We start from the raw sequence: 26,958 nt of genomic DNA on the forward strand, positions 1-26,958 counted from the left end.
TCGCCGACATCTTCCCCTGTCTCTTGCGATCCTTCTCGTCGCAGTGCTGCTGAGGGATCGCGCCGAGCTCGCAAGTGCAGCCCTCCAAACACGGACGCAAATCGCGGGTACCGGTCGTCGTAAGCCGGTACGTACAGCAGTAAGTCACGGCTTCTGGCGATGAGCTGCTTTGATCGTGATTTGTGCCCGGTTTCATCATCAAAGGCTATTTTAAAAGTCCCTGTGATCTGCCTTGAAATATGTAAAGAGGCTTGACTTCACGGGTAGCTGGTTTTGAGAGTCAGTTAACGTGAATTAAGCATGCATGACCGAGTCCAGAGTCAATAAACTTGCGACAAAACTATTCTGTTAGTAGCTTCTATGGTTTTTGGGGTTTTTTTTTTTTCTGCAAGTAAACGTGTTTAGGGTAATTTGTTAATTCTGAATAGCAGTATGATCACTGGAGTGTTCAGAGTTGCCAGCCGTTCATTTAAACGAATGAATTTCCCTGAAAGTTAGAAAATACATTGGCATCTCTAAAAAAGCTATTTTTTACCGGTAGTCTTTCTGTTAGATTATTTTCGAGGTTTCCCTTTAAAATGCCCACATCAGTGAGACCCCACTGTTTTGACGTTGTCTTGCACTTAGCTCTCTTCTTTTGAGGGGGAAAAAAAACCCGTCAACTGGCATCTATTTTTTCGTCGCTACATTTCCTTCACAACTCTGGTAGATTCTGAACGTTTCCCTGTCTCCCAGGCTGTATGAAGATGTGAATATTTGTGAAATAAGCTCTTGGATGACTGTTTTGCCAAAGCAATGGCTTCTCAAGAATTTACTGTAAGTGATTTTTAACACTGTGTACCGCTAAGTAGAAATAAACTAAAAGGCGCTGTAGCTGCTGTATTATTTCAACATTTCTTACTTATTATTATTTCCACATTTTACACATTTAAAACAGGTATTATACACTCACCAAAAAACGAAAAAATCAAAAACGTGGCAAGATGGAATGCTGAGGATTAGAGCTGGCGGAAATAAGGTGAACAACTCAGATTTAATACCGTTGGATTGAATATCATCTGCTACTGCTGGACTGTCGGTGGCGAGCTAGTTGATCTGTGAAATAGAATTAGTTATTTAGAATTCTGTTTTTTCATTGCAGGCTATCTTGTTTGATGATAAAGGACAATGTTTGGAGAGTATTTTTATAAAATCTCAGGTATATTTTGTTTGGATTTGTTTGTATTGATTTAAAAAAAATATCTATTTTTATGCTTATGATTGTGGTTGCTGTTTCAGGAAGCATTTCAAACCCTTGTTTGGTAATGAAGGTAGTACTTATTGTGGATATGAAAGTCTGCTGCAATGCAAATAATCAAAAGCGAAAACAGCTTCTATTTATTGATAATAAATAGAATAAATAATAAAGAATAAATAAATAAATATTGTTTTTCCAGAACCGATGTAGAGGATTGACAGAATTTTATTCCTTTTGGGTTAAAGCAGTGTATTACAGTGATGTATTAAATAAGCATAATCTGAAGCAAACTGCTAATGCTTTCTAGTAGATGTATATTTTAATCCAAGTATTTATATGGCAGCTGGGTGTAAATTTCTGAAATTTTTACATAAAAGCATTTAGCAGACTCGTTTCTTTTATAGCACTATTATGTACACGCTGCTGCTTTCTCTTTTCCAGGTGAATGCTGGAGATAATTTAGAAAGTGAACGGTACTTGATCACAGTCGAAGCAGTGAAAGTGAATGAAAAAACTTTTGACGATCAGCCAGGGAAAGCAGAAACTCCAGCGGTGGATAGAAATGGTGTAAAACCCGGTGTTCTGCCTCCAAGACATCTGTCTGTTGGCTTGAAAAGGAAGTTTACAGTATGTCTTTGTTTCAAAACTTATGTCTGATGTTAACATGCATTTTAAAACACAAAGGGCACATCTTTTAGTGAGTAGTAAGTATATAGATAATGTCTTCCTGGTTTTTTGGAACTGTAAGCCAGAACACGTTACCGGTATAGCTACTTTTTTCCAGAGTTTACTAAATCTGCTCGGTGTACTATTGCTAAGGCTGCAGTGGAAATCGCAAGGGCTTGAGACTATTTCTATACACCTGTGGAATCGTCATGTGCTACTTGATCAGAATGTATTTTACGGAGCATGCCCTATTTTCAACATTTGATTACAAAATGTGAAGTTGTTTTCTGAGTAGAATTAATTTAAAATGTCTCCTAGGGTTTCCAAGGGCCACGCCAAGTTGAAAAGAAAATATCAGCAATGGAAGATGGAGAAAAACCAACAGCGTTGCCTTCATCTAAGCAGTGTCAGGGTACTTTTCCATCCAAGTTTTATGTTACCTCTCCATTATTTTCTACGATTTGCAAGAAGGATGCAGAAACAAATCTATCCGCAGACGTTCATGAAGATGCGTGTGCGGATAAGGATAGAGGACGCATGTCTCTCTCCTCACTGCTTTCAGCTCCGTTTCTTGACAGATGGGAGGAGACAGAGAAGCAAAACTCTGATCAGTCCATTGCGAAGCAAGAATCTCCTCCAATTACTGGGCACGCCGAATCTAGTAGTCAGACAGCCGGTCATGGGACGGTGTCACACAGCATCAGGAGCACAGCTCAGATAATAGCTCTTTTGAAGTCTAAACCAACACAAGGATGCAGAGAGCAAACAACGTCTGAAGTCACAGAATGTCTTTCTCGGTTTCAGGCATCAGAAAATGCAGGTAGTTTATATAACAAAAAAAGCACAATCCTACCTGCTTTTTCAGGCAACCCTGCCAAAACACTCATTCAAAATACTCGGCACCTGCCTTTTATGAAGGGAACTGGGAATGATAAAAAGGAATGGAATCCTGAAATGCTTCTAAATTCAGCTGAACAACCTTGTGACGAAGAAGTCACGGGACAGAGACATGACAAAAAGGCAAATAATTTAAGCCAAGATTTACGAGATTCCTGCAATACAAATAGTTCCTTCCTACCCGAACCCACCATGAGTAGAATGAGTGACAGTCAGTTTGTCCCATCCTCAGGTGACGTTCCGTGTTCAGCAAGTCCAATCACCTTTGGAAAAAATCTCTCCAGATACAGGGAGCATTCAGTGACCAACAGCCTTAAGGAGAATTCATCTGTGAGGTTGCAAAGCGAGCTTCCGCCAAGACAAAATTCAGAAAGACTGCCTAGTGACCTGGAGCTCTCTGTGGACGTAACATTGACCGAAACTGGAATCGTAAAGGAGGAATTAAGTACGCCTGGCAAAGACTGTGATCCAGATGAACAGGTGATGGAGGTTAACTTTAATCTAATGGAGGCTTTTGATTTTAATGACACAGACAATGAAGACCTGTGTGAAAGAGATGTGAGTAAGGTCACTGAAGGAGACATGCTGTCACAAAGTCCGGATTGCTTAAAGGGAGAAGATGTAGCACAAAACAGTGCGCTGAGACTTCGTTCTTGCTGTGAAGTGACACACAGTAGAAAAGAAGTAGTCAAGTGCTCAACATTTGACGGAGAGAATGATGGAAATCACGGCACTGAGGGTATACCATCTCAGCTTTGCGACAACAATGTCGGCGATACGGGGAGAATTGCAGAAGACTCTGCAAACCAGACCAGAATTGAAGTGGAACTTTTGGGTGATGGACACAACGTAAAAGAGATTGATGAAAGTCAATTAAGTACCGAAGCCACAAACAGTAACAAGGATCTTGATGGCTGTGCAGCGCGTGCCGTTAATGGCATGTCATGGATAAAATACAAGCGCTCTGATCTTTTGCCTGGCGACACAAATGTTGATGAATGTTACCCCAAAACCAGTATGTTTCAGAACACTGAAAGTATTTCAAGTATTTCTACCAGCAGAATAGTTTCTGCAATGGACAAAAGGACCGAAGAAGATGTTATACAGCTTGGATGCATGAAATCCCCAGATGTTGATTTAGAGCGCTGCTGGGGTACTAAGAGTGATGACATTACACCAGGTAGTCCTTTGCTGGCTTTGTCACGAAAATCAGATCCTAGCTATGGCTCATTCCAGTATATTGCCAAAGACCATCAAAAGGTATTTGGCGTTTCACATAAGGAAGATACTCTCATTTCCAGAAGTTCTCTCTATCCTTTAGGAAAAAGCCATTCATCTCCAGAGGAAACGGCAATAGGTGAAACGGAGTTTGAAAATGTAGGGAGCATAAATGCCTTTCATGAAGCCTGCAAAGGTGAAAGAATAGGAATGGATTGCCTGAAATGCACGGCAATGGCTGAAAATTCATCAGATCTTCCTGATTTGGTAAACAGTATCGCTCTTCTAAGAGCTTTGACTCAACATAGCACAGCATTAGAAAGCTTACAAAAGATGGAGGAAAATAATAGCATATTATATGAAGCAGAGACTTCTAAAGAGATATTTGAACCCCTTGTGAAAGACGAAGGTTAGGTCACCTTCTGAGTTAAAGTGAATTCTGTATGACTGTACCTATTTGACTGCTGTACTCTTATCTCTCCTGCTAGACAATTCATATTCAGAAACCATACTTTTGGAGTGGTGTGTTACAAAGGTTCCCTCATGCAATTTTTAGTATTTAAAGCAACAATGTGGGCTCCAAGTCTGCGTCTTTGTTCGCTTTAGTTCAGTGAAATCCTAACTGTGCAATTATTTGCATGGGTAAGGTTTGCAAGCCCGGTAAATATTCAGGGGTTTTCATGTAAAAAGAATACTGTAACTGCCACTTACTATGCTTTTCCATCTCTTGTAGCTATAAAACAGTTTACAGAAGTGCCTTACTCGGAAAGAATACAGGCATCTTCCTGTTCATACTTTGATTCTTCTGGCCTTATGGTAACCAGTTTTTGACTACGTATATCTATCTGTACAAGCTAAATTCATTTTCCACCAGGCTTCTTGAATAAAATTCTTGGTTTATGAAACTGTAGAGGTTGAGCTAGAAATTGCTTAGAGGCATCGACTAAGCAGCTGGTAGTAAACAGAAGATGTCGTCTTGCAGACCCTATTGCCAATAAATGTTCAGGAGGCCTAATGTATGCCAAGAAACTTAATGCAAATTGTAATATTTAGTTATGTTTAATATCACATTAGTATGTCTGGTGCTTCTCCTTCCCTACCCCATCTTCTTTTACCATCTATTTTTTCTTTTCTTTCACTATCTTTTTGAACACGTGGCTTTCCTAGGAATTTTAGCACTTGGGTTGAAATGTACTGGCAAATCTGTTTGTGCTTGATGCTCCACATTGGGTTTTTGGGGTTGTTTTTTTTTTTTATCCAATGCTATTAATAGTTTTTTTCTTCCAATCCGTCCAAAGTGAAAGAAAGATTTTAGATTAAATTGTTCTCTTTTTCCTGTCCCATTTGAAAAGGAAATATAGTTTCTTATCCTATCATGGATTATTCTGGCTTCCAAATAAAAAGGCAGTAATTTAAAATATAAATACAAGAGATTTCTTAGCTTAACTTTTCACTTTAAACAGTTATTAAATTGTTAGACTAATTAGCTTTTGATACTTTCATATGCGGCCCAACTGTGTGGACAATTTCTTACAGAAAACAGAGGCAGGTATTCTACCAGTAGCGGCGGCCCAAAGAGACCCTAGGACATCTGACTGCCAACCAAAGGTACAATTTCTGTGGAACTGAAGCAGAATGAAGAGTGTTTCTTAAATTTCAATTCAATGGTTTACTATTTGCAATATATTACAGTAAGTCCTAATAAATATTTAACCAGTCTCATAATGGGCTTCTCACCGCTTTTTAGTACACTTGTCTGTGGGAAGTTTTCCGCTGAGAGTTTTAAACTCAAATTTTACAATACAGAAAGAAGACTAAACATACTACATCAGTATATGGATTTGCTGTTGACAGAGATTTGTGCAAAAACTTTATTGCTGCTGAGTTGCAGGAGTGCAAGAGAAAGAGAGAGAAAAGCATAGATTATTTTTTTTCTCTTCTGCAGCTTCCAACAGATTATTTTTGTATGTATGAAAAGTACCTTTATTGACTGTAGATAGTTCCAGAACAGTACTTCTTTTCAGTTAATGATAATTCCAATATATCGCGTAGCCTGTTGCGTTTCAAGGGCACCAAGTAAAGGGATCGGCAGCTAGTGAGATAATGTTGAGAGCTCCCTGCTCACAGCTAGGATGGCAGCAGTACCCAGATAACATGGAGTTTGCAGCTGAGAGTTTTTTGTCACCCCTGTTTTCAAGCAACGATGTCCTTTCTGATTTCAGACAGGTAAAACAATTTTTTCAAAATTATTCTTACTAACCTTAGTGCAAGAACGTATCCTGTAAATGTAGGATAAAAGAGAGTTCATTTTTGGAACACTACAATCATATCAAAGTCACTTAGAACGGAACGTAGCGCTTTGAGGTTAAAACCTTGCAGTTAGACAATTACTGTTACTCACCTTTATGTGAGTATGCATTTGCAAGATGTAACTTGTTTTTTTTCCTCTGATCAGTTTCACTTTGAAAAATGTACATGGTCATAATGTGGGATATTGAACAGATTTCTTCTGGAGAAAAGTGGCAGAGGGCTTTTATAACGATTGTTTCCTGGTGTTGGCAGTATAATATTCACCTCAGCTGGATTTGAAATTCGGTATATAATTGTTAAGGAGTTCCAAAGCAAGGGTTAAAACTTCCTCTCTTGGATTATCATTCTGTTCCTCCTGGATGCAAAGAAACATGGCACGCAACGTTAAATAAAATATTTTTTTCTAATGCGGTATGTATTTCAGTGTTTAAAATAATGGAAGAGAATTGCTATTTCATTTTTCACTTCCAGAATGGGCTAGAGATACTGAAGAATTCCATCTAGAAATAAGATTTAGAAATAAGATATTTAGAAATAAGATTCACATAAAGATAATATTTATATAGAGGATAAACAGTTTAATTTCTAACAAGTTTTTGCTTCTACTTTTTTGGTAAAGTCTCCAGGTTCAAGAAGTCTTCATGAGGATGATATCAACTTTATCAAAGAGAATTTTCCAAAGAAGTCTAACACTATTAAAGAGTCAAGAATAGATCAGTCCCGTAAGTGAAAGTTAAAGTAGAATGGCAGCACTCGGCCTCAGAACAGTTATTCTGCTTGACTTCTGTCCTTCGCCTGTTTTTCCTAGCGTCGGCATTGCATGTGTCTTCTGAAGTTCCACCATGGACAACGTCAGGTGCACCTTCACATTCTGATCTGAGACAAACGCAGTGGACTTCATGGGAACCTGACAAGGTGTGAACTGACTGTCTCTTCTAGATCTCTTTGGCTTCATTTCTTGTGTGTGCATAGTAGCAATTTCTTATTTTTGAAACTGTTTTATCTCAACTCTGAGAGAGATTTCAATTGTTTAGAATGAGAGAGACAATAGTGACAAAAGCGCTATAATCAAGTTTTTTTTCCAGTCATTCACTTGACATGTTAATTCTTCATCTGTAGATGATTTCATCAGTAGAACTGACTTCCTCACTTGATCCGGACTCTACAATTTCTCCAGCTTCACGAAGTGAGGAAACTATTGGAGACATCCCGGAGCCCCTGATACACAGGATCTTGCCAAGTGAACCAGAACTTTCAGATTTTTTTTTCAGTAAGAAATTATAGTTTCTAATTGCACTTTACAATATTTTTGCGATAAAATCTTTGAGGATTTTTGGAGCACAGCGAGTTGCACTACAAAAGACAGTTACCCTGGGCGCTGAAATACACTGAGATATGTCTGGGTAACTACAGAGTTTGATTTGTGTTTGTCACACGTTTTTCATAGCAGGGGGGTGTTAATTTTTTTTTTTAAGCACGATTTTAAACAGTGTTTTCCAAATCAGCTGAATTAGCCTTGAATTCCATGCTTCCCCCCTAGCCCCCCAATTATATTCTCCTGAAAGAGACTTCAGAAGAGTGATTTAATGTTATAAAGAAAAATCGGCTTCTAGTTTGGGGATGTGGGGAAAGGCTGTAAGCTAAGCTTCTAATTCATACTAATGTTTTCATTTATTTACCTGCTTTTAGTTTTCTTCCATATTCAGCTGTCCTCTGACCCGCTTCCAGTTGACACCTATCAATGACTGTCATTTGTTATTGATAGTGAATTTAGTCAAAAGGATGCTTGTGGTGCTAGAAGCCTATTTATCTACATTGGTTAATATTAATTTACGCAGTTTTATGGGTGATCTTTTTGGAAAAAGGAGCAAATGTTAAGCTGTTTGTTCTCCAGCTGGTAGCTGTCACTGACGTACCAAGAATATCAGATTAATGACCTCCAAAACACAATAATGTTTAAATAATTTCTACCAAACGTTTTCTTTTATACGAGTAGAGCGCCTGCAGAAATGTGTTCCGAATACAGCGATTTAAGTATTAAAAGAATCACAGTTGAAATCACTCATGTCAGAGGGAAATGTAGTGTGATACTGCACAGGCACGATACAAAGAGCTTGCCAGTTAGAAGACAGGACGTAAAAGGAAGAGCTCAGAATTCTTTCCTTATCTTAGTTTTTTGTACATCTGAAGTTAATGTGCCACCCGTAAGTGCTACAAGTTGCTTGTAAGATGTATTTGCCCTACAGCACGGGAGAGATCCAGCTATCCAGAGGAATGCAACCTCTCAAGATTCAAACCTGCAGTTAAAACACGAACTCCATTTGTCACTCTTCCTGCCACTGAGAAGATTCCTGACGCAGTTTATCCAACTGACAGCGAGGAGGTCCAGCAATCTTTCGGCTCTTCAGTAGTCAATTTATGCAACAAGTCAGCGGTATTTCCTATTAGTGCTTTTGGCCCTGAGGACAGAAATTATGAAACCTCTGTGTTTGGAGAGTATACGGAAGACAGACAAAGGGAATCTGTACAGCCAGTGTTCCCTAATGTGACTTCACAATATAGACAAAGCAAGTGGCTAAAATACCAAAACAGCGCTCAGTGTGACTTGATAACTCAAAACAGCGACGACAGGGACATGACTGATGACATCTGTGCTGAGAACGCCCTTGGAATGCCGCTGGGTGACACAGGAGAGAGCAGTGCTGTGAATAAAAGTGCTCCCGGCTCTGCACCTCTACTGACAGCAAAGAGCGCGCTTGGTAAATGCTGTGCAAATACCAGCAACCAAGATTTGATTTCAGAGAGGAAGTTACTTTCTCTGCACTTAAGTCAGACACCTTTGACTGAAGCAACACAAAAGGTGTTAAGTCATCTGAGCTGCCACACTGTAAGAGGAGACAGCCAGGTGTGTAACTGTTCAAGCAAATACAGTTATAAGTGACAGAAACACATTTTTCTGGACAAAGTAACTGCATTTATCTGATTTCCTGCAAGATATTATCAGTATGATTGGATGAGATGTTTCTGCATACGTAGAAACGTAGACAAAAGAGTCTCAGCTACGGAACAGCAGCTGCTAATGTATTTTCTCTAAGTGCTGTGACGAATCCTTTGTAAAGGTAATTCCTTGGCGCACACAGTGCCAGATTTAGATTTTTAATCTGAATGTTGATGGCAGGAAGATGAAATAAAAGCTGTTGGGCTGTTTTGTCATCTATAATTGGTAAGAACGTGTTTTCAGTAAGTGTTTTTCTTAATTGTGAAATCAGCATCGTTTTAACGAACAGCCATATCTTGCTTCAAAACATAGTCTCTGATTTTAAAATATTTTAAATTTCTTCAGTTTTAATTGTGGAAAAGTAAGTTATGGCATTGAATAAGCACCTAAAAAATTAGCACAGCTCTTTATGACCAGTAGACCGTCTTAAACAAATGGAGTAAATTGGAAGAAATCCTCAAACCAACCACAAGTCAGGTTTTAAAAGTTGTCAAATGGCTGTGTTTGAGAGTTAGTGAAAATGTTAGATTTTTCCCTTTTTTTGACGCAAACTTAGTATGCTGTGTTTTCTAGTTCTTTAAAACTGTTTGTACAGTAAAATATTCATGTGAAATAGAGGTGTGGAAATAACTAGTATATTTCGTATACACACTGGTGTATACACATTGTGTGTGTTTATATAGATATATAAAAAAAATTATCCATATATATTGGATTTCAAAAAGCTTATGAAGAGGGTTACCAATATGATGCCCACTGCAGTGTAGATAGCTGGAAGAAGCTCCTCAGGACTAGCTGGGATGGCAGGCACAGGAATAGCTTGTGGTATGCACGCTTTCCCCAAAGCTCTCTAGTCTGGTTCTTCCTTCCCTAGCCTTGTACTACCGTTGCTATAGTTTCATCTGATGGATTTATTTCTGTGCAGAAAGGGTGTTAAAAATGGGGTTTGTGTGCTCCTTCCCCATGTCTAGGGCTGAAAACATGATTCTGACTTTCAAAGGCTTTAGAGTAAATTGTGTAATTATTACCTGCGTTATTATAAATGCAGGCTCTTTGTCAAGGGGCAAATTTTAACTTCATGGTACATCCTAAATGGCAGTCCAAGCTCTATGCTGCAGCTCCAGCTATACTTAATTTTACTCCTGTTGGCAGTCCTATTGAACACGTGCTCCTGTACTTGCAGTTAACGAAGCCTGCAAACATTTGTGGTGAAGGGGATTTGTATTTTGCTTTTAGAAAACCGATTCTTCATTGACAGTCTGCACGTTGAAACTTCTGGTTGCAGAATGAGGCCCTGATTTTTTTCTGTTTAGTTGTACTTACTAATGAGAGCACAATATATAAAAGCAAAAAAGGAAAAAGAGGAGAAAAATGGATAGGTTTTGGCATATCTGTACAGTAGCCATTTATCAATATTTGTCTCAATCAGGGTTTTGCAAGTTTTAATGGTTTGTTTTTCTGTTTTTTAGGACATAACGATTTCTGAGTTGTCTTTTCCTAATGTGGATAAAGTAAAATATGCTAATCTTCCTAAAAGAAAGATGTCCATACCAACTGTGTTTCAGTCTCACGTTCACTACAAACAGATTTTTAAAGCTGCTCTGATAGGTACGTCCAACACCACGCTATGTAAAATGCTGTCTTTTTTAAACAGTGTATTTCTGAAACTTCACAAAGCAGGATGAGAGGGAGAGAGGTCGTCAACATCATCTGTTGGAACAACTGTGTGCATTTGCTTTTGGATATATATACTGAAAATGTTCAGTCTATACCCAAAATTGCAAAGACAAACCAGAAGACCAGTACGCTTCTGTTCAACTCCGTAATCTTGTGCCTCTTTACCAGTCTTTAGATTCCTATCTAAGCTTCCCCGCCCAGTTACTTAGTGTTTGGATCGTTTGGAGTCATATACTTAAATGTGATTTGAATGCAAGGAAGGCAGTTAGAACAAATTAATTGCATGTGAAATATGTGAATTTTGCAGGTCACGTGGTTTCTTTTAGGACTCTCATTAAATATTTTGATTTAGATTTGGGATTGAAAGTTTCACATGCAAATGTATTTGTTTGAATGTTGTGTACTTGTGTAACCATTTTAAGGCTGTACTAATTATGCCTCTATTCTCCTTTCTATGTCAAGAGCAATTAAACATAGTGCTATTTGAGTTGTCACAAAGATTACACAGTGCTCTTTCAAAAGTGGATGTATCATTTTACACTTCATTGAAAGATGGGCAAAGTAAGAGCAAAGAAAGCTGCGTTCCACTCTGCAATCACATGCATCCTGCTAAGCTTGTTACGGTTAAAAAAGAAGGTCAAAACAAGGTGCTGTTTATTCCTTGTTTGTTTACAGTTTGGGGTATTTGGCATATAGACCGTATTGTGTGAACAATTACAGGGCAATTCTGTATGATTTACAATTGCAGGTTAAAGGGATGTGTTCTAGAGATGGCTTTTAAGATCAGCTGTAGTAGCCACTAGTGTCCAGAATTGATGATTTCTCTGTACAGAAACAGCTTTACATATGTAGAGAGAAAGACCTGAATTTCTAATTTTCTAGGTTATATGGGATTTCTGTAAGGTATGATTACACACGCTGGCTCCAGAAGCTGAGAGTTCTGGGAACACACTTGTGTTTTTCAGCCAAACGTAGTGAAAAGACAGGTGTCTATCCGATTGTTTCTATAGCAGGGAGTACCGGTCCGTTGCTTTACATTTTTTGTTGCTTGTTTGTTTTAACGTGCTAATGGTATTTTTTTGTTCCCCTCCTGCCTCCCTTCCTAGGGTCGTTTGTTCTATACCTGTGATGCCCCAAAGGCTGAGCAGTGTTCGTTTTTCAAGTGGATAGAAGATGTGAACCCCGCACGGATAAAATCCACACCTAGCGTAGTGCTTCACGATATCAAAAGTATTGGGACATACCTCAGAAGTCAAAAGATTTCCCTCTATGAGGGATGCCAGCTTTTGGTGAGGTATTCTGAAACGCTATGCGCTTTTCACGAGTGCTATGTGAATTGCAGGATTTATAAAAATTCCAGTAGCTCTGGATTTCAGCAGCATTTAACGGACACTTTCACTAACTGTGTTTAAAGAGGCTACAGTTCCATGTAGAAACGTAAAAGCAAAATTAGCAAAGGAATAATATTCACAGCAATGGCATTTCAGGTCGGCACTCTTTTCAGCAAGAATCAAAACTGCTTACCAGCAACTTGATCAACTGCTTAATGAAATCCCTTATGATAGTTGCATTTGAATTACTATCCGTTTAATCTTTCGTAAGAGAATTTGATTTATTCTCTTAGCGATTCTAATTCTAATGTTAGTAGTTGTATCGAAGGCTATTCTGTGCTGCTTAACTGTAGGGGAAATGATTTAATTATGGTTGAATATGAGAGAAGTACTTTGCAATCAAGATAAACCTATTTAAAACTTGGTAATGTAAGATGATGAACAACCACCAAGATCCAAACTATTCTATGATTCTATGATCTGCGCTGTATAATTTGGTCCAATCTGTGGAGCGTTCTTATTTTTGGTGGTGAATCCAAAATGTGCCAATTTTTTACATACTTCTTCCTAAAATTACAATTTAACAGGAAAGCCTTTGAAATTCAAACACAGCGGTGTAGTAAGTTCAAGAAACTTATGAATACACCTGCCAGATTCGATGGCGATTCCAAAACCAAATTATACCTCAGACTAAGCAGAAAGGAGCATTATTCTCTGTATAGCAAAGGTAAGAAAATCTTAAGCATCAGAATAATTGTCCGTGTCATGTTGTGCCTTTTTAGAGTTTTAATTTGTAATCTAAAGAGAAAAACTGAATCCTATTTTTAAACTCCTGACAGCCCTGATAATTCAATTCTCATTCTAGAAGGGCAACGAAGTATCTCATTAATTCATCTTTTCTTGTAAATGTTCAACTACCTTACAAAAATATAAATTCCATGTCCTTGGGTTTGGAGTGTATTAAATCTGTGAATCGTGACGTTTCAGGAAAGCCCAGTATTCAAATAGATGGTATTTAAGGAAAACGTGATTCGTTTTTTCAGTGAAAAATCCGTGTTTCAGTAGTTGTTGCGTATCTCTTCTAAATTATTGAAATGTCACAAAGTCGGAGAGCTTTCAGTGATTTGATCCAGATAGTTCATTTCACTTCAAGAATTTTTGAATTGATACCCATATCTTCATAGTTCGTTCACTTTGCTGTGGAAAATGATACAAAGGAAATTAGGCAGAAACAAACGTGTCTGTCTGCGCACACTTCATGTACAGACCGAAATGTTCTAACAAATCAGGGTTTTGTAACTTGAAATTCTGAAGCTCTGCATGGGCAAAACTTTTACTTGTGTATGATAATTTTTGATCACTTTTGTTACAGGCAAATACGTATGCACCATTATTGCTCCCAACTTTGAAATCTCCCTTGCCGTGCTCTGCAATATATGGTATAGGAATAGCGCAGTGAGCTTTAGCCTCATCAGGTGTGCCAAATAAAACAGAAGACTTGCAGGCTCCAGTATGTGTTGGTTTTGAAAGGGAAGGGAAAGCGTACGTTTATTTCAGTACTTGCTCTTCTTTGGCGAAAGCGTGGTTAACTAGATTTGTCGTATACTGCAGTGATTTGTTCCAAATACTCTCAAAACTGGTAATACTTCAGATTTGTCAGAAGTCAAACGCTGCTAAGTGCACCATCAGACAGTAAGTACTAGAAGAATTGCAAATTATTTATCCAGTCTTTTAGAACTGAACTAACACTTTTTTAGGATGTTCGAATACCCCCTATTTCGAACATTAGGATGTTCGAATACCTACACCGTAACTTTCACGTTAGCGGTGGTTTAATTTGCAGCGTAGTAAATGCTGAGCTACTTTGTCCAGCTTCATTTCCTTTTAAAAGACAGCAGTAGAAGCAGCTTATGAGAATTCTGTATTTTTTTGACAGATGATATTTGGGTTGTTTCGAAGACTCTGACCTTTGATCCCCTTGACACTTTCATTGCAAGTAGTGCTTTCTTTGGACCATCCTCCAACAACGAAGTAGAATTACTACCACTGAAAGGCTACTGTCCCTCAAACTGGCGATCAAATAGTGAGTTCTACAGCAAATAATTCAGAATTGTGGGAAACAACTATCGAGGGAAAAATCTGGCCAGCAATGAAGGATGAGATTAGAATTTCTCCAATCTAATACATGATTTTATTCACAGTGGGTTTTTTTCCTTGTATCTTTGAATATGTAATTTGAATACAGTACTTGATGCAATTAAACCTGCGAAGTAGCTGGTAAGAAATTCTAAACGGGTGATGAAGAAATGAGGACAACATACATAATGTAGTAAATAATATAATATAGAGTGCAAATTGACTGTCCTGTAGCTAACAGGAATACATTCTTACTGTCCTTGAAAAACAAACAGAAACCCCCAACAACTCACTATGGGAAATTTGTATTTATATAAAAAGCCATGTATTAAATCTGTGATTTGGCTGTCCCGACGCTCCTTTCTGTGCCTTTGTTGCTACAGTCTAGAATGACTAAAAAAATCGGAGTTTCAAAATTCAGAAAGAACAAATCTGTCTAGTTTTAGTTATTTTCATCATTGTATTTTAAAAAGAAAATATTACTAAACCTAGCACTGACGGCTTTTAGTGAACTGCTGACCTTTTTATTCTTTAGCAAGCTGTTCCCAACTAAGTTGCAGCCATCCTTCCTTTTTGGCTTTAACATTTTTGTTTGGGGTATTTTTGTAATATTTGTCATCGGTGTTTTGGAAACAGTAAGGTTAGTGGGCCTTAAGTGCAGAGAGAAACAGTGTGGGTCTGCTACAGACGTCACAGAAAAATGACAAATGTGCTGCCAAACATGATGCAAAAGTCTCTTATTTTTGCTGTTGAACTGAGCTGAAGTTTTGGTTTCGTTTTGGGTTTTTTGTAAAAGAAAGATAAAGAATGCATTATGTAGTCATTCTGGAGCTAGTAATATTATACCTCTGCTTACTTTCTTTTAATGCAGTATGAAAATTGTGTGCTTGATCGCAAAAGGCTTTATTCGTAGCACTTAACCTTAAGCAGGTAAACTGAGTGTTTTAAGTTAACAAATTAGTCTTTTTAGGCTTTCTACGTAATCACTAGGGAGAGAGTTCCAGCAAAGCACAATTCAGTGAGCCCACATTAAACTCCTGGTCTGAATTACATTCAGAAGACTAAAAAACACAGAGGAAAAAAAAATACAATGGCACACAAGTCCTTTGTGGGCACACATGCTATCAAAATCATGGGCTTCAAATGCAATTGGAGGTTTGGTTTTGTTTGTTCCCCGAGTGTGAATTGCAGGACTGGATCTCTCGAGCAGTCAGGGTCTGGAAGAGTTAATACATCGCTTTTCAGTCTTAATGCTGTTGAATCGTGGCATTTTATTTTTTTTCTTGGGAAATTTTTGGTCCTAACTTTCTTTGTGATCATAAATACAGATTATTTCATAATTCTGTAACCATTACAAAACTAAAACCCTAAGTTGTATGAAAATAAAGCTTTAAGTAATGTTTAGTTGGTGGCAGTGATAAACAACACCAAAATAGAGGTATGTGGGTTACTAAACATATTAGAAACCCGTTACTTAGGCAATCCCTGAGCCCCAGAACCTTAGGAAACTGGCAATGAATTCAGAAAAATATAACTGAATACCCGTTCTGTGCTTAGACTCTCCCCTAGGCGCCCACTTTTGTACACTTTGGAAGTAGGCTAGATGGAACTTGAGTCTGGCCCACTGGAGGTGTTCTTCTGTTCCCGTCTTGCCTTTTTGAAGAAAACATCTGCTTAGCCATTGTGATACAGACGGTTTACTTAGAAAATTCACCTCCTAAATTCCAAAGCCTTCTAAATATCTTGAGTGTTTCTAAAATGAGTAAGGATTTTTATCTAAGCTTCCTTCCCAGAAGGTTGCTAATGTTGGGATCACAAATCCTTCCAAATAACGCACCTTGGGAAGAAGGGCTAATAGGTCTCTCCTTATCTATAATATTCAGTCAGACGTGGTAACTGGGGTAACTTGTTTTTTGTTACAGGAGGCTGATTACTCTTTTGGCATTCTGTAATTCATTTATCTAGCTGATTTGAAACTTTGGCTAATTTCACTTTTTCCCAATTTTATTTTTCTGTGGCCTTTTCAGTGTTTGTTCATGCCTTGCTGGTTTGTAATGCTAGCGGTGAGCTTACATCTTTAAGAAATCTGGAGGAGCACTTCAATCCATCTACGTTACCACTAATACCGTATCTACTCAAAACGTAAGTTACTGTTTCAGTGATGCTGTGAACATACAATACGGCAATAGGTACAGAAAAAAACCCAACAAAAATACCGTTGAATTTGCCCTATTAAAAAGTGGATGAGGAAAACTAAAATCGGAAAAACGGTGCAAGGAATGAACTGTTCACAATGCGATTTTCATTTACGTACATCGGTTGCTTAACTCTAATTCGATTGTAAGGGTTTTTTTCTTAAAACTTACCTGCAGCCCACGTTTTACAACCTAGAGATTAATGACCGTTAGACCGACAGTACAGTCACTGACTGACCTGTGTTAAGTTAATGTATATGCTTCACAGGGGTTCAGTGGAACTGTTTTTCCTTCCCAATTTTTAGAGTCACTTGACACAAAACCTAAAAATAAAATATTTTCTTGGAGAATCGGAGCAATATAGGGATGTTTCCAAGACTGCTTACGATTCACTGTATAAAGGAAGTAATTAAATGAATCCCTGCTACCTCTGACTACGTTCTCTGCCACTCTGTCAGTCCCCCGGCCTTGGAGTAAGTCAGATTGAAAGCGTTAACCTACAGCAAGAATGATAAAACCCAAAAGCCTGTTTCCTATGATCCAGCTGTCACCCAGGGAGGTAATAAGGGGCAGGAATATACAGCCCAGGTGTATGTCAGGAGGCAGGGGGCAGCAACTTTTAATTATGTCAGCTGTTAATCGTAAAGCCTCAGCATTTCAATGTCAGGTGAGTAAGAATATCAGAACCATGAGATACAAATTACACATATGCAGTATTATACCGCAGCTTTTGACCATTGTATTTTTCTTAGGAATTTCGATTCTGAAAATGCTACCAATAGAGTCAACAAAAGAAAATTTATTCCACCTGCCATCAGCCTGAAACGCGCAATGATGTATGGGCCTGTCAGCACTGAAGTGGCAATGGGACTAGCTAAAAAGATGATCCAAACGTTCTCGTTGAACCCAGATCAAGCTACATCACTGATTCAAATAGCTCAGATGATGACCTCATGTGAAAACAGCAAACCCGTGGAAGAACATCAGACCTTCCCTATCACAATCATACGTGGTATATAGCAAATAACTGTGAAATTTGCTGCTATCTTTATCTTTGCAAAAATGCTAATTAATATGTAATGCCAGCGTTCGTGAAATATCCCTGAATTCTCTCAGTGATGAAACAGTAGACTTGTTTTCTTAATCATATATTTACAACTCCAGGGAGATTCTTATGTCTAGGTGTCCTGGTTTCAGCAGGTAACACTAACTAACTAAACACGGTTTCAACACTAGGTAAATGTTGACTTATTTTAAATGTAGCACAGAAGATGAGCTTGAATAAACTGCCTCTGTGTACAGAATATCCTTTTAAACTCTTTTGTAACGCTGCTGTCCTCATGTACTTCATGCATTTCCTGAAAATTCGTTTCTTGGATGAGGCCCCTCTGATAATGACCTTGACATTATAACATCCATTCTATCAGCACAGAGCTTTTGATCCTTAAATTTGCATTCTGCCTTTTGCAGGATTTTACGTAAGTATGGGGTTCTTTCCTAGCAAGATCTATACACAAAATCAGAGTTCTTAGCGTCTTCTGCTTATTTCTTTTCATATTAAAACCACTTTTTGTCATGTATCAGCTTTGCTAAATTATCATATAAAATTTTTTCTACTACACTTTATTACTTGCTGTTTTATACTTCCTTCTATCTTTGTTGTATCCCTTTTCAACACGTACAAAAAAGCTAGTAACATCTTAGTCAAAGGGGTTTTTTCTTTTAAGTTAGTATTGAAAAGCAGTTACCATAAACGTAAGTTTTCAGATCCTGTCGAAGTAAATACGTTGACAATAATGACACTCTTAGTACAGCTACCACTAGACTTAAATTGCCTGAGCTTTTGTTAGGCTGTCGGGCATATTAATCTAGTTAAAATTATTAGTCATTCCAAAATAATCACTTCTCAAATTCCTTATTCTGTACCTGAGGACACGGTACGAGGGACGTGCATGCAGATACTTGTATTTGTAGTATTTTAATGTATTGATGAGACTCCTTAGCAAGTAATGCATGTATTCAGCCAGAAAATTTAGGAAAAATACCTTAGCATCCCCTTTTCTGTAGTTTTTTGTAAACTTATTGCAGGCAGTAAATGCGAAGTGTAAGGCAACCGGTTGCCCCTGGATGCTTAGAGCTGCTGAAGCAAGCACGGGGAATGTTTTTACAGGAATCACAGCATAGTATTGCATAAGATAAGTTATAACAATTGATTAAAGCTGTACTTCCTAGAAAATTTTCACTTGTAACTTTGGCTTTTTCTTCCAAAATACCAGGTGTGTTTGGAGCTGGAAAGAGCTATCTGCTGTCTGTTGTGATCTTGTTCCTAGTACGGCTCTTCGAAAGCAGTGAAGCTACGGAGGGTCCAAGGCCAGTTCCATGGAAACTTCTGATTGCTTCTTCCACTAATGTTGCCGTTGACAGGATACTGCTGGGGTAGGTTACAGAGATTTTCACAGACTACTGTTCCAAAGCCAATAACGCACTCGTATCGTAAAGATAATTGTGTTGATATTTCCAGTATAACACTCGAAAAAGATTGCATTCTTTGCCTAGAAAGTGTCACACGCGGGTTTTAATTTTACCCTTGCTCCTTTGCACAGCGTGCATATGCTAAAAGACCGTAAGGCTAGCTGCGTGAATTTACACGAGACTAATATTGGGCTCTACTCTCATCAAATTTACTATTAAAATCCATCATGACAGAAAGTAGCATTGCTCAGGAATCTTTCGGGAGTAGCAGTAGGGGCAGGGGAAGGAGGCATGGAGAGAGAGGGAGAGGCAGACTTCGGAAGCTTCAGCATGAAGCTAACATGAAATAAAACTCATGGTTTGGGAGGATAAAGGAAGGAAAGGAAAGTAGAAATGGAAGACTATTTCTGAGAGGAGAATCATAAAGGCATTAAGCATCTTTGAGACAAATCACGATGAGGTAATTTACTTCGATGTACTTGAATTGTGGCCCGAGTTACTTCATCTGGTTAATCGCAGAAGTTTGTGTTCTTCAGCGTTCTGATGTGTCTGTTGGCCTTTTCAGAACCACTTCTAAATTTTTTCAAAACTTCCTTTTACATTTCTGTAACGCGTATCATCTCTTTTTCTTTGAAGTCTACTTGATCTTGGATTTGAGGACTTTATCAGAGTGGGAAGTATTAGGAAAATCACCAAAGCAATTCTTCCCCATAGGTAAGAATCTTAATCTTTGAGGCATCTGAAGCGGTTCTAAGATTCATGATAGTATGCATGCTGTAAAAGTACTATTTTGAAGTCATTCAAAATGTGATTGTCATATGCCTGTCTCAGGGTTTTCCCCCCCCGGCACGGTGGAGAAATTTTACCTTGATTTGGGAATGTCGCTTGTTGCTGAATAGAGTTAATGCTTTTAAATGGGAAGTAGTAGAGGAGAAGAAAATAATGGCAGTTACAGATTTGGGAGTTTACACAAGGGGAAAAGCAAAACGGACAGACTTGAAATAGATGTGGACTGCTGTCGTGATAAGAACTAGGAGGAATTAATCATAAATTTAATGTTTGGAGAATTAATGGTAACAACTCACCAATTCTGTACTACTTACCCAAGTTATCTTTGCTGTAGCATTCTGGCGTTTGTCCTTTAACTACTTAAAAGTAAGCAATCTACGTAGTACTTTCAACACAATTTGAGAGAACAAAGTAAAGTTCAAGATGAATAAAGACTAAATTTCCACTCCTTGGCGTCAGCAGCATACCAAGTGGTATGAGAATGAAAAACTTCTCCTCAGTTCTACTCCACTCTGACATCAGCTGTGTACTTGGGGAAGTCACTTAGTACACGTGTGTCTGTTAGACTGGTATAATACCCGTTTTCAATCTCAGCTGGATTCGGGATAGGTTAGTACATTGTTGTAAAGTACTGTTATGTATAAAGTATGATTATTTTTCTATATTGGGTGTTCACCAAACACTGAAAGCACTGTTCTTTTCAATCATTGTAATGCATGTTATAAAATCTTTTTGAAGTTTACATGCCGGCTCAGGAAATGAAAATGAGCAGTTAAAAGAGCTGCTTGCGCTCATGAAAGAAGACTTAACTCCAGCTGAAAAAATATATGTAAGGAAGAGTATTGAGCAACATAAACTGGGGACCAATAAAACTATACTGCAACAGGTACAGCCAAAGTGACGGGATGGGAAAGTGGGGATTCGCTGTGTCTTATCCACAAGGCCCAGCAAATGGAAACCGGGAATCCCCTCTCACACCTGCCAACCTCCTAGTTTTGGAAAATAAAATGAACGTTAGGACTAGGACAGGTTTGATTCCACAGGTACAGCTTAGTGTTTTACCTGTGTATGACTTCTCCGAGTTGAACTTGCAGTTCCTGTTTAGTGATACATTGTGCGACAGAACCCCTCTTTGAACTTTACTGCAGTCTAATTCAATATTACCAATCTAGTTCATAAGGTGGGGGGAGAAAAAATTTTGAGCACAGCTAGTCTGCACCGTCACCTTGACACTAGAATTTATATAGTCATATATAAATATCACCTTTAGGTGAAAGGTAGGGACTGAGCTAAATCTGTCCTAGAGTTGAGTGTCAACCACCAAGAAGATTTCAAATATATTTTAAGTAACTTTTCAGCAAAGTATTACCTTTTAAGATTACTACTTACTGTAGAAAAATCTTCTCAATTTCTGGTCTTTCCAGTTATTTGCCTTTTCTCCTCAGTCCTAGACTCAAAAAATCCCAGCTTGTTGTAGAGCAATTGTAACAAAGCAGATCTGAGCAATCTGGGTTTTGCGCTTATTCCTAGCGGTCGTTGCTGGCACTTCTGCTGCTGGGGCTCAGAAGGTTTGGGAGGATTGTGTAATCTGAATTCTCTCTGTACCAGACCAAGTCTGGTCTTAAAATACATGAATCCGTGAATGATTCTAACGTATAAACACCCCAAGCGTAAGAAATGGTAACCTTGGATCCATCTCCGTGAATACACAGTGCCTTTTACTGGAAGTTAGAATATAACTTTTTGAGACCCAGCGAGTATGACACAGCATGCAGGAGAACTGCTAAAAATTCATTTAGCCAAAGCTATAGTTACGTACTGCACAGAGATGAACTATTAAATGAGCTTCACTTTTTGTCTACCCGTTTTCCCCTCGCTAATAACAAAGGTAAAAGTGGTTGGAGTGACCTGTGCTGCCTGCCCGTTCCCTTGTCTGAACAGTCTTAAGTTTCCTGTCGTGATGCTGGACGAGTGCAGTCAGATGACTGAACCTGCTTCTCTCCTTCCCATCGCCAGGTACAGCCTTCCTTTTGTCTTCCAGCAGAGAAATAACTTTCAGTTAGCAGTGACGCAACCTCAAATAATGGCCAAACTTGCACGTCTTTTTAAGAACGTGAACTCCGAGGTCTCGCCTTAGAAAGCAAGAAGAGTAATTTTAAATTGGGGCCTGGTCTTAGGTGCCTTCCTTGAGTTTACCATGTTATTTTAACTGTGGAAAGAGGGCGATGGAGAAGGGAGCCTGATGGAAAGCAGTCTGTGATATATAAACACAGCACACGCTTTCGTTATCAATAGTTTGACATCCTTTTTAGAACTTTTTTTTCTTATTTATTAACATTCTTATTTAGGTTTCAGTGCGAAAAGCTAGTCCTTGTTGGAGACCCTAAGCAATTACCGCCAACTATTCAAGGGTCCGAGAGCGCTCATGAAAAGGGATTGGAGCAGACTCTCTTTGACCGGCTTTGCGCAATGGTACGTACTACTAACCACATCCTTAGAAAAGGTGGAGGGGGAAATTGTAGGTCCACTGAAGAGTTCCGGTTTAGATGTCAGAGGATCAGTGTTTCAGCCTGTTTTTTAATTAAGCCGATTCCATTCTAGCGCATTTCTCTGTAAATGTTATTTTCAGAGCGCACGGAAATTTGTCAGCGTGCAAATGTAAAACAAGAACGGATTGAAAAACAGCGACGGATTCTGCCTTCCCATCTTTTTGTGCAGTTTTCAATCCAGGCAGAAGAATCGGGGGCTACAGTTGTTCTAACTTTCGTTAAAGTGAATGTATGAAGGTTAAGCCAGCTTACTGCGGGAATTGTTTCCGCTTATTTCTTGTTTGACCTAGCTGGCATTGCAAAATATTTAGTAATTCTTTTTCCTAGTCACGCTTTCTGTACCGTAATTCTTTAGGGACATAAAACAATACTTCTTCGGACACAGTACCGATGTCACCCCGCTATTAGTGCCATAGCCAACGAGCTCTTCTATGAAGGACATCTGATAGATGGTGTTTCCGAGAAAGACAGAAGTCCTTTATTGGATTGGCTTCCAACACTATGTTTTTATAGTGTTAACGGGGTAGAGCAAGTAAGTTTTTAAACATTTCTTGTATAAAAAGTCAATATTGCAGTGTTTCCTCCATTCTGCTTCTTTTTGCACTCTGCCGTTTGTGAGAGCTAAACTGGAAATCTTCTTCCCTCTCTCCAGATTGAAAGAGACAACAGCTTTTATAACATGGCAGAAGTTCATTTTACAGTCAAGCTCATCCAGTCTCTGATTGCAAGTGGAATAGAAGGATCTGCAATTGGTGTGATTACTCTCTATAAATCACAGATGTGTAAGGTTTGTATCATCAATTAAACAGTTTTCTTGAATGTATTTGTTTATTCTAAACATAGGCTCTACTTCAACTAGGAAGAGTCAACTAGAAGTGAGAAACAAATGCTGGATAGGTAAACTAGAGTTTACCATAATCTCTCTTATTTAAAAAAAAAAAAAAATCTGTATTTTTTCCTCTAAAATTAGTCAAAATCTTTCAATTCAAACATATGATTAAAAAAAAAAAAATCTCTCCAGTAGTTTTCCTTCCACACGCACACTCGGAAAACCGGCAAATTAAATAGTACGTAATTTTCATAAATCGGTTAGGGCCCGTTCCAAACGGGTACGTGCGACAAGGAGAGGTGACAGAGGCATCCGCTTAGCGAGGCTGGAGTCGTACCTCACCCAGTCACCCAAGGCACGACATGACCCGGGCTGCTGCGATCAGTTAAGCGAAAGCACCGCTTGCCACCCTGAATGCACCAGTGTTTCGTCAAATACAGGTTCGTTGCGTAGCGTTCGCCTGTGATTAGCTGAGGTTTTACTGTCGCTGCACTCTCTGGTTTCTTAGTTCGCATCTTGTGTAGGCTCAGCCCCGTTGAGCGTGTTTGCTCAAGACAAGCGATTGAAGGGTGAGCAGCCTGACTCATCACCATCCACGTTCGTTTGTCTGCAGATTCAGAATTTGCTTAGCGGCGTACGCTCGGAGGCTTTTGAAACGAAAGCTGTCCAGGTGTCCACTGTAGACGCATTCCAAGGAGCCGAGAAGGAGATCGCTGTTTTGTCGTGTGTAAGAACAAGACAGGTTGGGTTCATAGACTCAGCAAAGAGAATGAACGTTGCGCTAACGAGAGCAAAGAGGCATTTGTTGATTGTTGGAAATCTGGCCTGTTTAAGTAGGAACAGACTGTGGGGAAGAGTAATTCATCACTGCAAAGGTAATTATTTTCTTTTCCTGTATTTTTGAAACCATGCGGCTCATCTTCTTGAATTAAACTCTGTATAATACACTTCGTATATTATAGTGTAGAGGTACTATACATACTATATAATATATAAAGTATATAGTATGCCTACTACATAAACCAGTATATTTATTACATATAAAATCACTGCAAGAATAGGAACCGCAAGAGTAATTATTTCGTTTACCTGCTTGGTTGAGATCAAAGAAAGCATCTCGTTAATGGCTGCACTCCGAAGAAGAACCATTTTCACAGTAGAAATACGACAGCCGTTTGACAGGCTTGGGGAAACGGACGTTCGCATCGCCGCAGACGAATCACACGATGGATGCTGTGAAGGGAGATGTAATTATCCTGTTTATTGCCGCTTTTAGGATGGGAAAATGGATTACAACATGGAAGCCAGTGTGAGCAGCAGCTAAACGACATTCTGAAGCGTTATTTGGAGAAACGGAAGGAAGAGGAACAGAGTAAGAAAAAGGAAAACTAAACTGAGCGCCTGTTTTATGAAGAAAATATGAACTGCGTGTCTATAAAAATTATCAGAACGATCGCAAATCTAATATTTATATCTAAGGCAGGGAATTTTTCTTTGTATCTCAGTGATACTTCTGTTTTGACCCCTTGTTTGTACGACTAAAAATGAATAAAGTGACTTTATCTGCTTGATAACTGAAATCCTTTTATGCTTACAAGTACCTAATTGTATTATTAGCGTTTCATCATTCTTCAGATTAGATGTACGCGTAACACCGTATCTTAGGACAATTCTGTCATCTTGCGTCTTTACAAATCGGTCACATCTAGGAAGGAGCATGGCTATAACCATTAAAAAGCGAGAAGATACTGGATTTTAGACAGGTGATGGTTTTGATCCTAGACGGGAGTTGTTCCCTAGGGCTTCGTTGGTACCTACCTTGACAAAAAAAATGTAGTTTATGCCTGGGCCGTGCAAGTGTATTCTTCCGGCCATAAATCAGCGCCTTCTTGCTGTTTGCCGGAGAGGCCGCGGTTCGTGCGGAACTTGCCTTCTCCCCAGCGTGGCATTTACCCTTCCTTACGAGCCGTAACCCAGCGTTCCTGTCCCGGAGAAGTCGCACCTCACACTGGACAGCAAGTCCCCCCAACCCGTACGAAAATCGTCACCTGTAGGAACAGGAGCATTGCGTCTGTCAGCTTCCTTGCATTAATTTCGTAGCTACTCTCTGCAGTGGCTAACAGATGTGTAAAAAAACCACAACCCCTGTGTTTGGAAACAAAGGCAAAACGTGTTGTTTAGTATCCGCCTGAAACCCTATCTGCTTTCTCAGCTGTCAGTCGAAGGCAGCTTTTTCAGGCTGTTGCCCAGGTGCTTTGGCAAAGGCTGCCTTTGAGAAACAGGGCCTGTTGCTTTATGCTCGTATTTTGTTAGATCGACCATAAAAAAAAAAAAAGAAAGCCAACCCTATCCTGGGCTGCACCGCAAGCAGTGCGGCCGGCAGCAGGGCCAGGGAGGTGATTCTGCCCCTCTATTCCGCTCTGCTGAGACCCCCGCCCCGGAGTACGGTGTCCAGCCCTGGGGTCCTCAGCACGGGACAGATGCGGAGCTGTTGGAGCGGGTCCAGAAGAGGGCCACGAAAATGATCAGGGGGATGGAACCCCTCTGCTATGAGGAAAGGCTGAGGGAGTTGGGGTTGTTCAGCCTGGCGAAGAGAAGGCTCCGGGGAGACCTTATTGCAGCCTTTCGGTACTTAAAGGGGGCTGATAAAAAAGATGGGGACAATCTTTTTAGCAGGGCCTGTTGTGACAGGACAAGGGGGAATGGCTTTAAACTAAAGGGGGGTAGATTCAGACTAGATATAAGGAAGAAATGTTTTACGCTGAGGGTGGTGAAGCCCTGGCCCAGGTTGCCCAGAGAGGTGGTGGGTGCCCCATCCCTGGAAACATTCCAGGTCAGGTTGGACGGGGCTCTGAGCGACCTGGTCCGGTGGAAGATGTCCCTGCTGACAGGTGACAAACGCGTGGAGAACCGTCAGGTTTAAGGCGGACAGGCGACCCCCTCACCCGCTCGGGGCACGGCGCGGCCTGGCCGGCTTCCCCCCGCCCCGCCGCCGCCGCCGCCAGGTGGCGCCGCCCGCCCGGCGGAGCCAGCGGAGGGACCGCGGCCCCGGGGAGGTCCCGCGGCCCGGAGAGGGACGCCGGCTCCGGGGAGGGACCCCGGCCGCGGGAGGGACCCCGGCCCCGCGGAGGGACCTCGGCCCCGGGGAGGGACCCCGGCCCCGGGGAGGGACGGCGGCCCGCGGAGGGACCCCGGCGGGGGCAGCCCGCGGCTCTCCGCCGCAGCACCGCTCCTCGCTGTGGAGAACGACGGGGGCGCGGGAGCGGAGAGGCGAAGCGGGAAAAAAGAAGGAGCAGCGGCGGGTTGAATAGCGGCCTTCAAATTACTGCTGACGCCTCTGTTACAGCTCCCTAAAATCTCAATCAACAACCCATTAGAACTCAACGGGAGTAAAACTAAATCCTCGTTTAAGTGTATTTATCCGCTCTCTTTTCTCTCTTTCAAATGCTAAATCCATTTCAGCATATGCCCCTTCTTTCTCTCGCCTTTCTCTAAAGACCGGCAGCCCATACTACTCTTGTAAATATGAAAGATGCTAATCATATGACATATCACGTCTCAGTCGGAGCCTGGAATAAAGCCTTGAGATTTGGGATCATTGCCTCCAGACAACAGCTTCATCAGCCGGAAAGTTGGTTTTTTTCTCCTTTCCTT

At 40.0% G+C, this 26,958-nt stretch overlaps 1 protein-coding gene across 1 annotated transcript; it reads left to right on the forward strand.

The window, feature by feature from the left end:
- On the forward strand, window positions 1-24,868 carry ZGRF1 (zinc finger GRF-type containing 1). The gene is made up of 29 exons (XM_076337393.1): window positions 1-127; window positions 736-816; window positions 938-1,018; window positions 1,142-1,198; window positions 1,679-1,864; window positions 2,222-4,427; window positions 4,752-4,835; window positions 5,529-5,626; window positions 6,071-6,244; window positions 6,948-7,050; window positions 7,137-7,243; window positions 7,448-7,598; window positions 8,575-9,233; window positions 10,796-10,934; window positions 11,466-11,650; window positions 12,110-12,297; window positions 12,922-13,061; window positions 14,271-14,417; window positions 16,498-16,612; window positions 17,418-17,677; window positions 18,942-19,101; window positions 19,774-19,851; window positions 20,665-20,812; window positions 21,815-21,942; window positions 22,275-22,398; window positions 22,831-23,007; window positions 23,128-23,262; window positions 23,918-24,179; window positions 24,581-24,868. Exons 2-29 carry the CDS (start codon window positions 796-798, stop codon window positions 24,694-24,696), a joined length of 6,429 nt encoding a protein of 2,142 aa, XP_076193508.1. The 5' UTR covers window positions 1-127; window positions 736-795; the 3' UTR covers window positions 24,697-24,868.
- Window positions 24,869-26,958: the final 2,090 nt, after the last annotated feature.

This window comes from Aptenodytes patagonicus, chromosome 4 (genome assembly GCF_965638725.1).
Source record: "Aptenodytes patagonicus chromosome 4, bAptPat1.pri.cur, whole genome shotgun sequence".
NCBI classification, from domain to species: Eukaryota; Metazoa; Chordata; class Aves; order Sphenisciformes; family Spheniscidae; genus Aptenodytes; species Aptenodytes patagonicus.

Bases quoted from the DNA above. Each gene is read 5' to 3' on its own strand.
- ZGRF1 (XM_076337393.1), top strand. From the start codon at position 796: ATGGCTTCTCAAGAATTTACT. The intron at 6,245-6,947 runs GTAAAACAATTT...TTTTTGGTAAAG, and splicing joins TCCTTTCTGATTTCAGACAG to TCTCCAGGTTCAAGAAGTCT. The intron at 17,678-18,941 runs GTATATAGCAAA...CCAAAATACCAG, and splicing joins CCCTATCACAATCATACGTG to GTGTGTTTGGAGCTGGAAAG.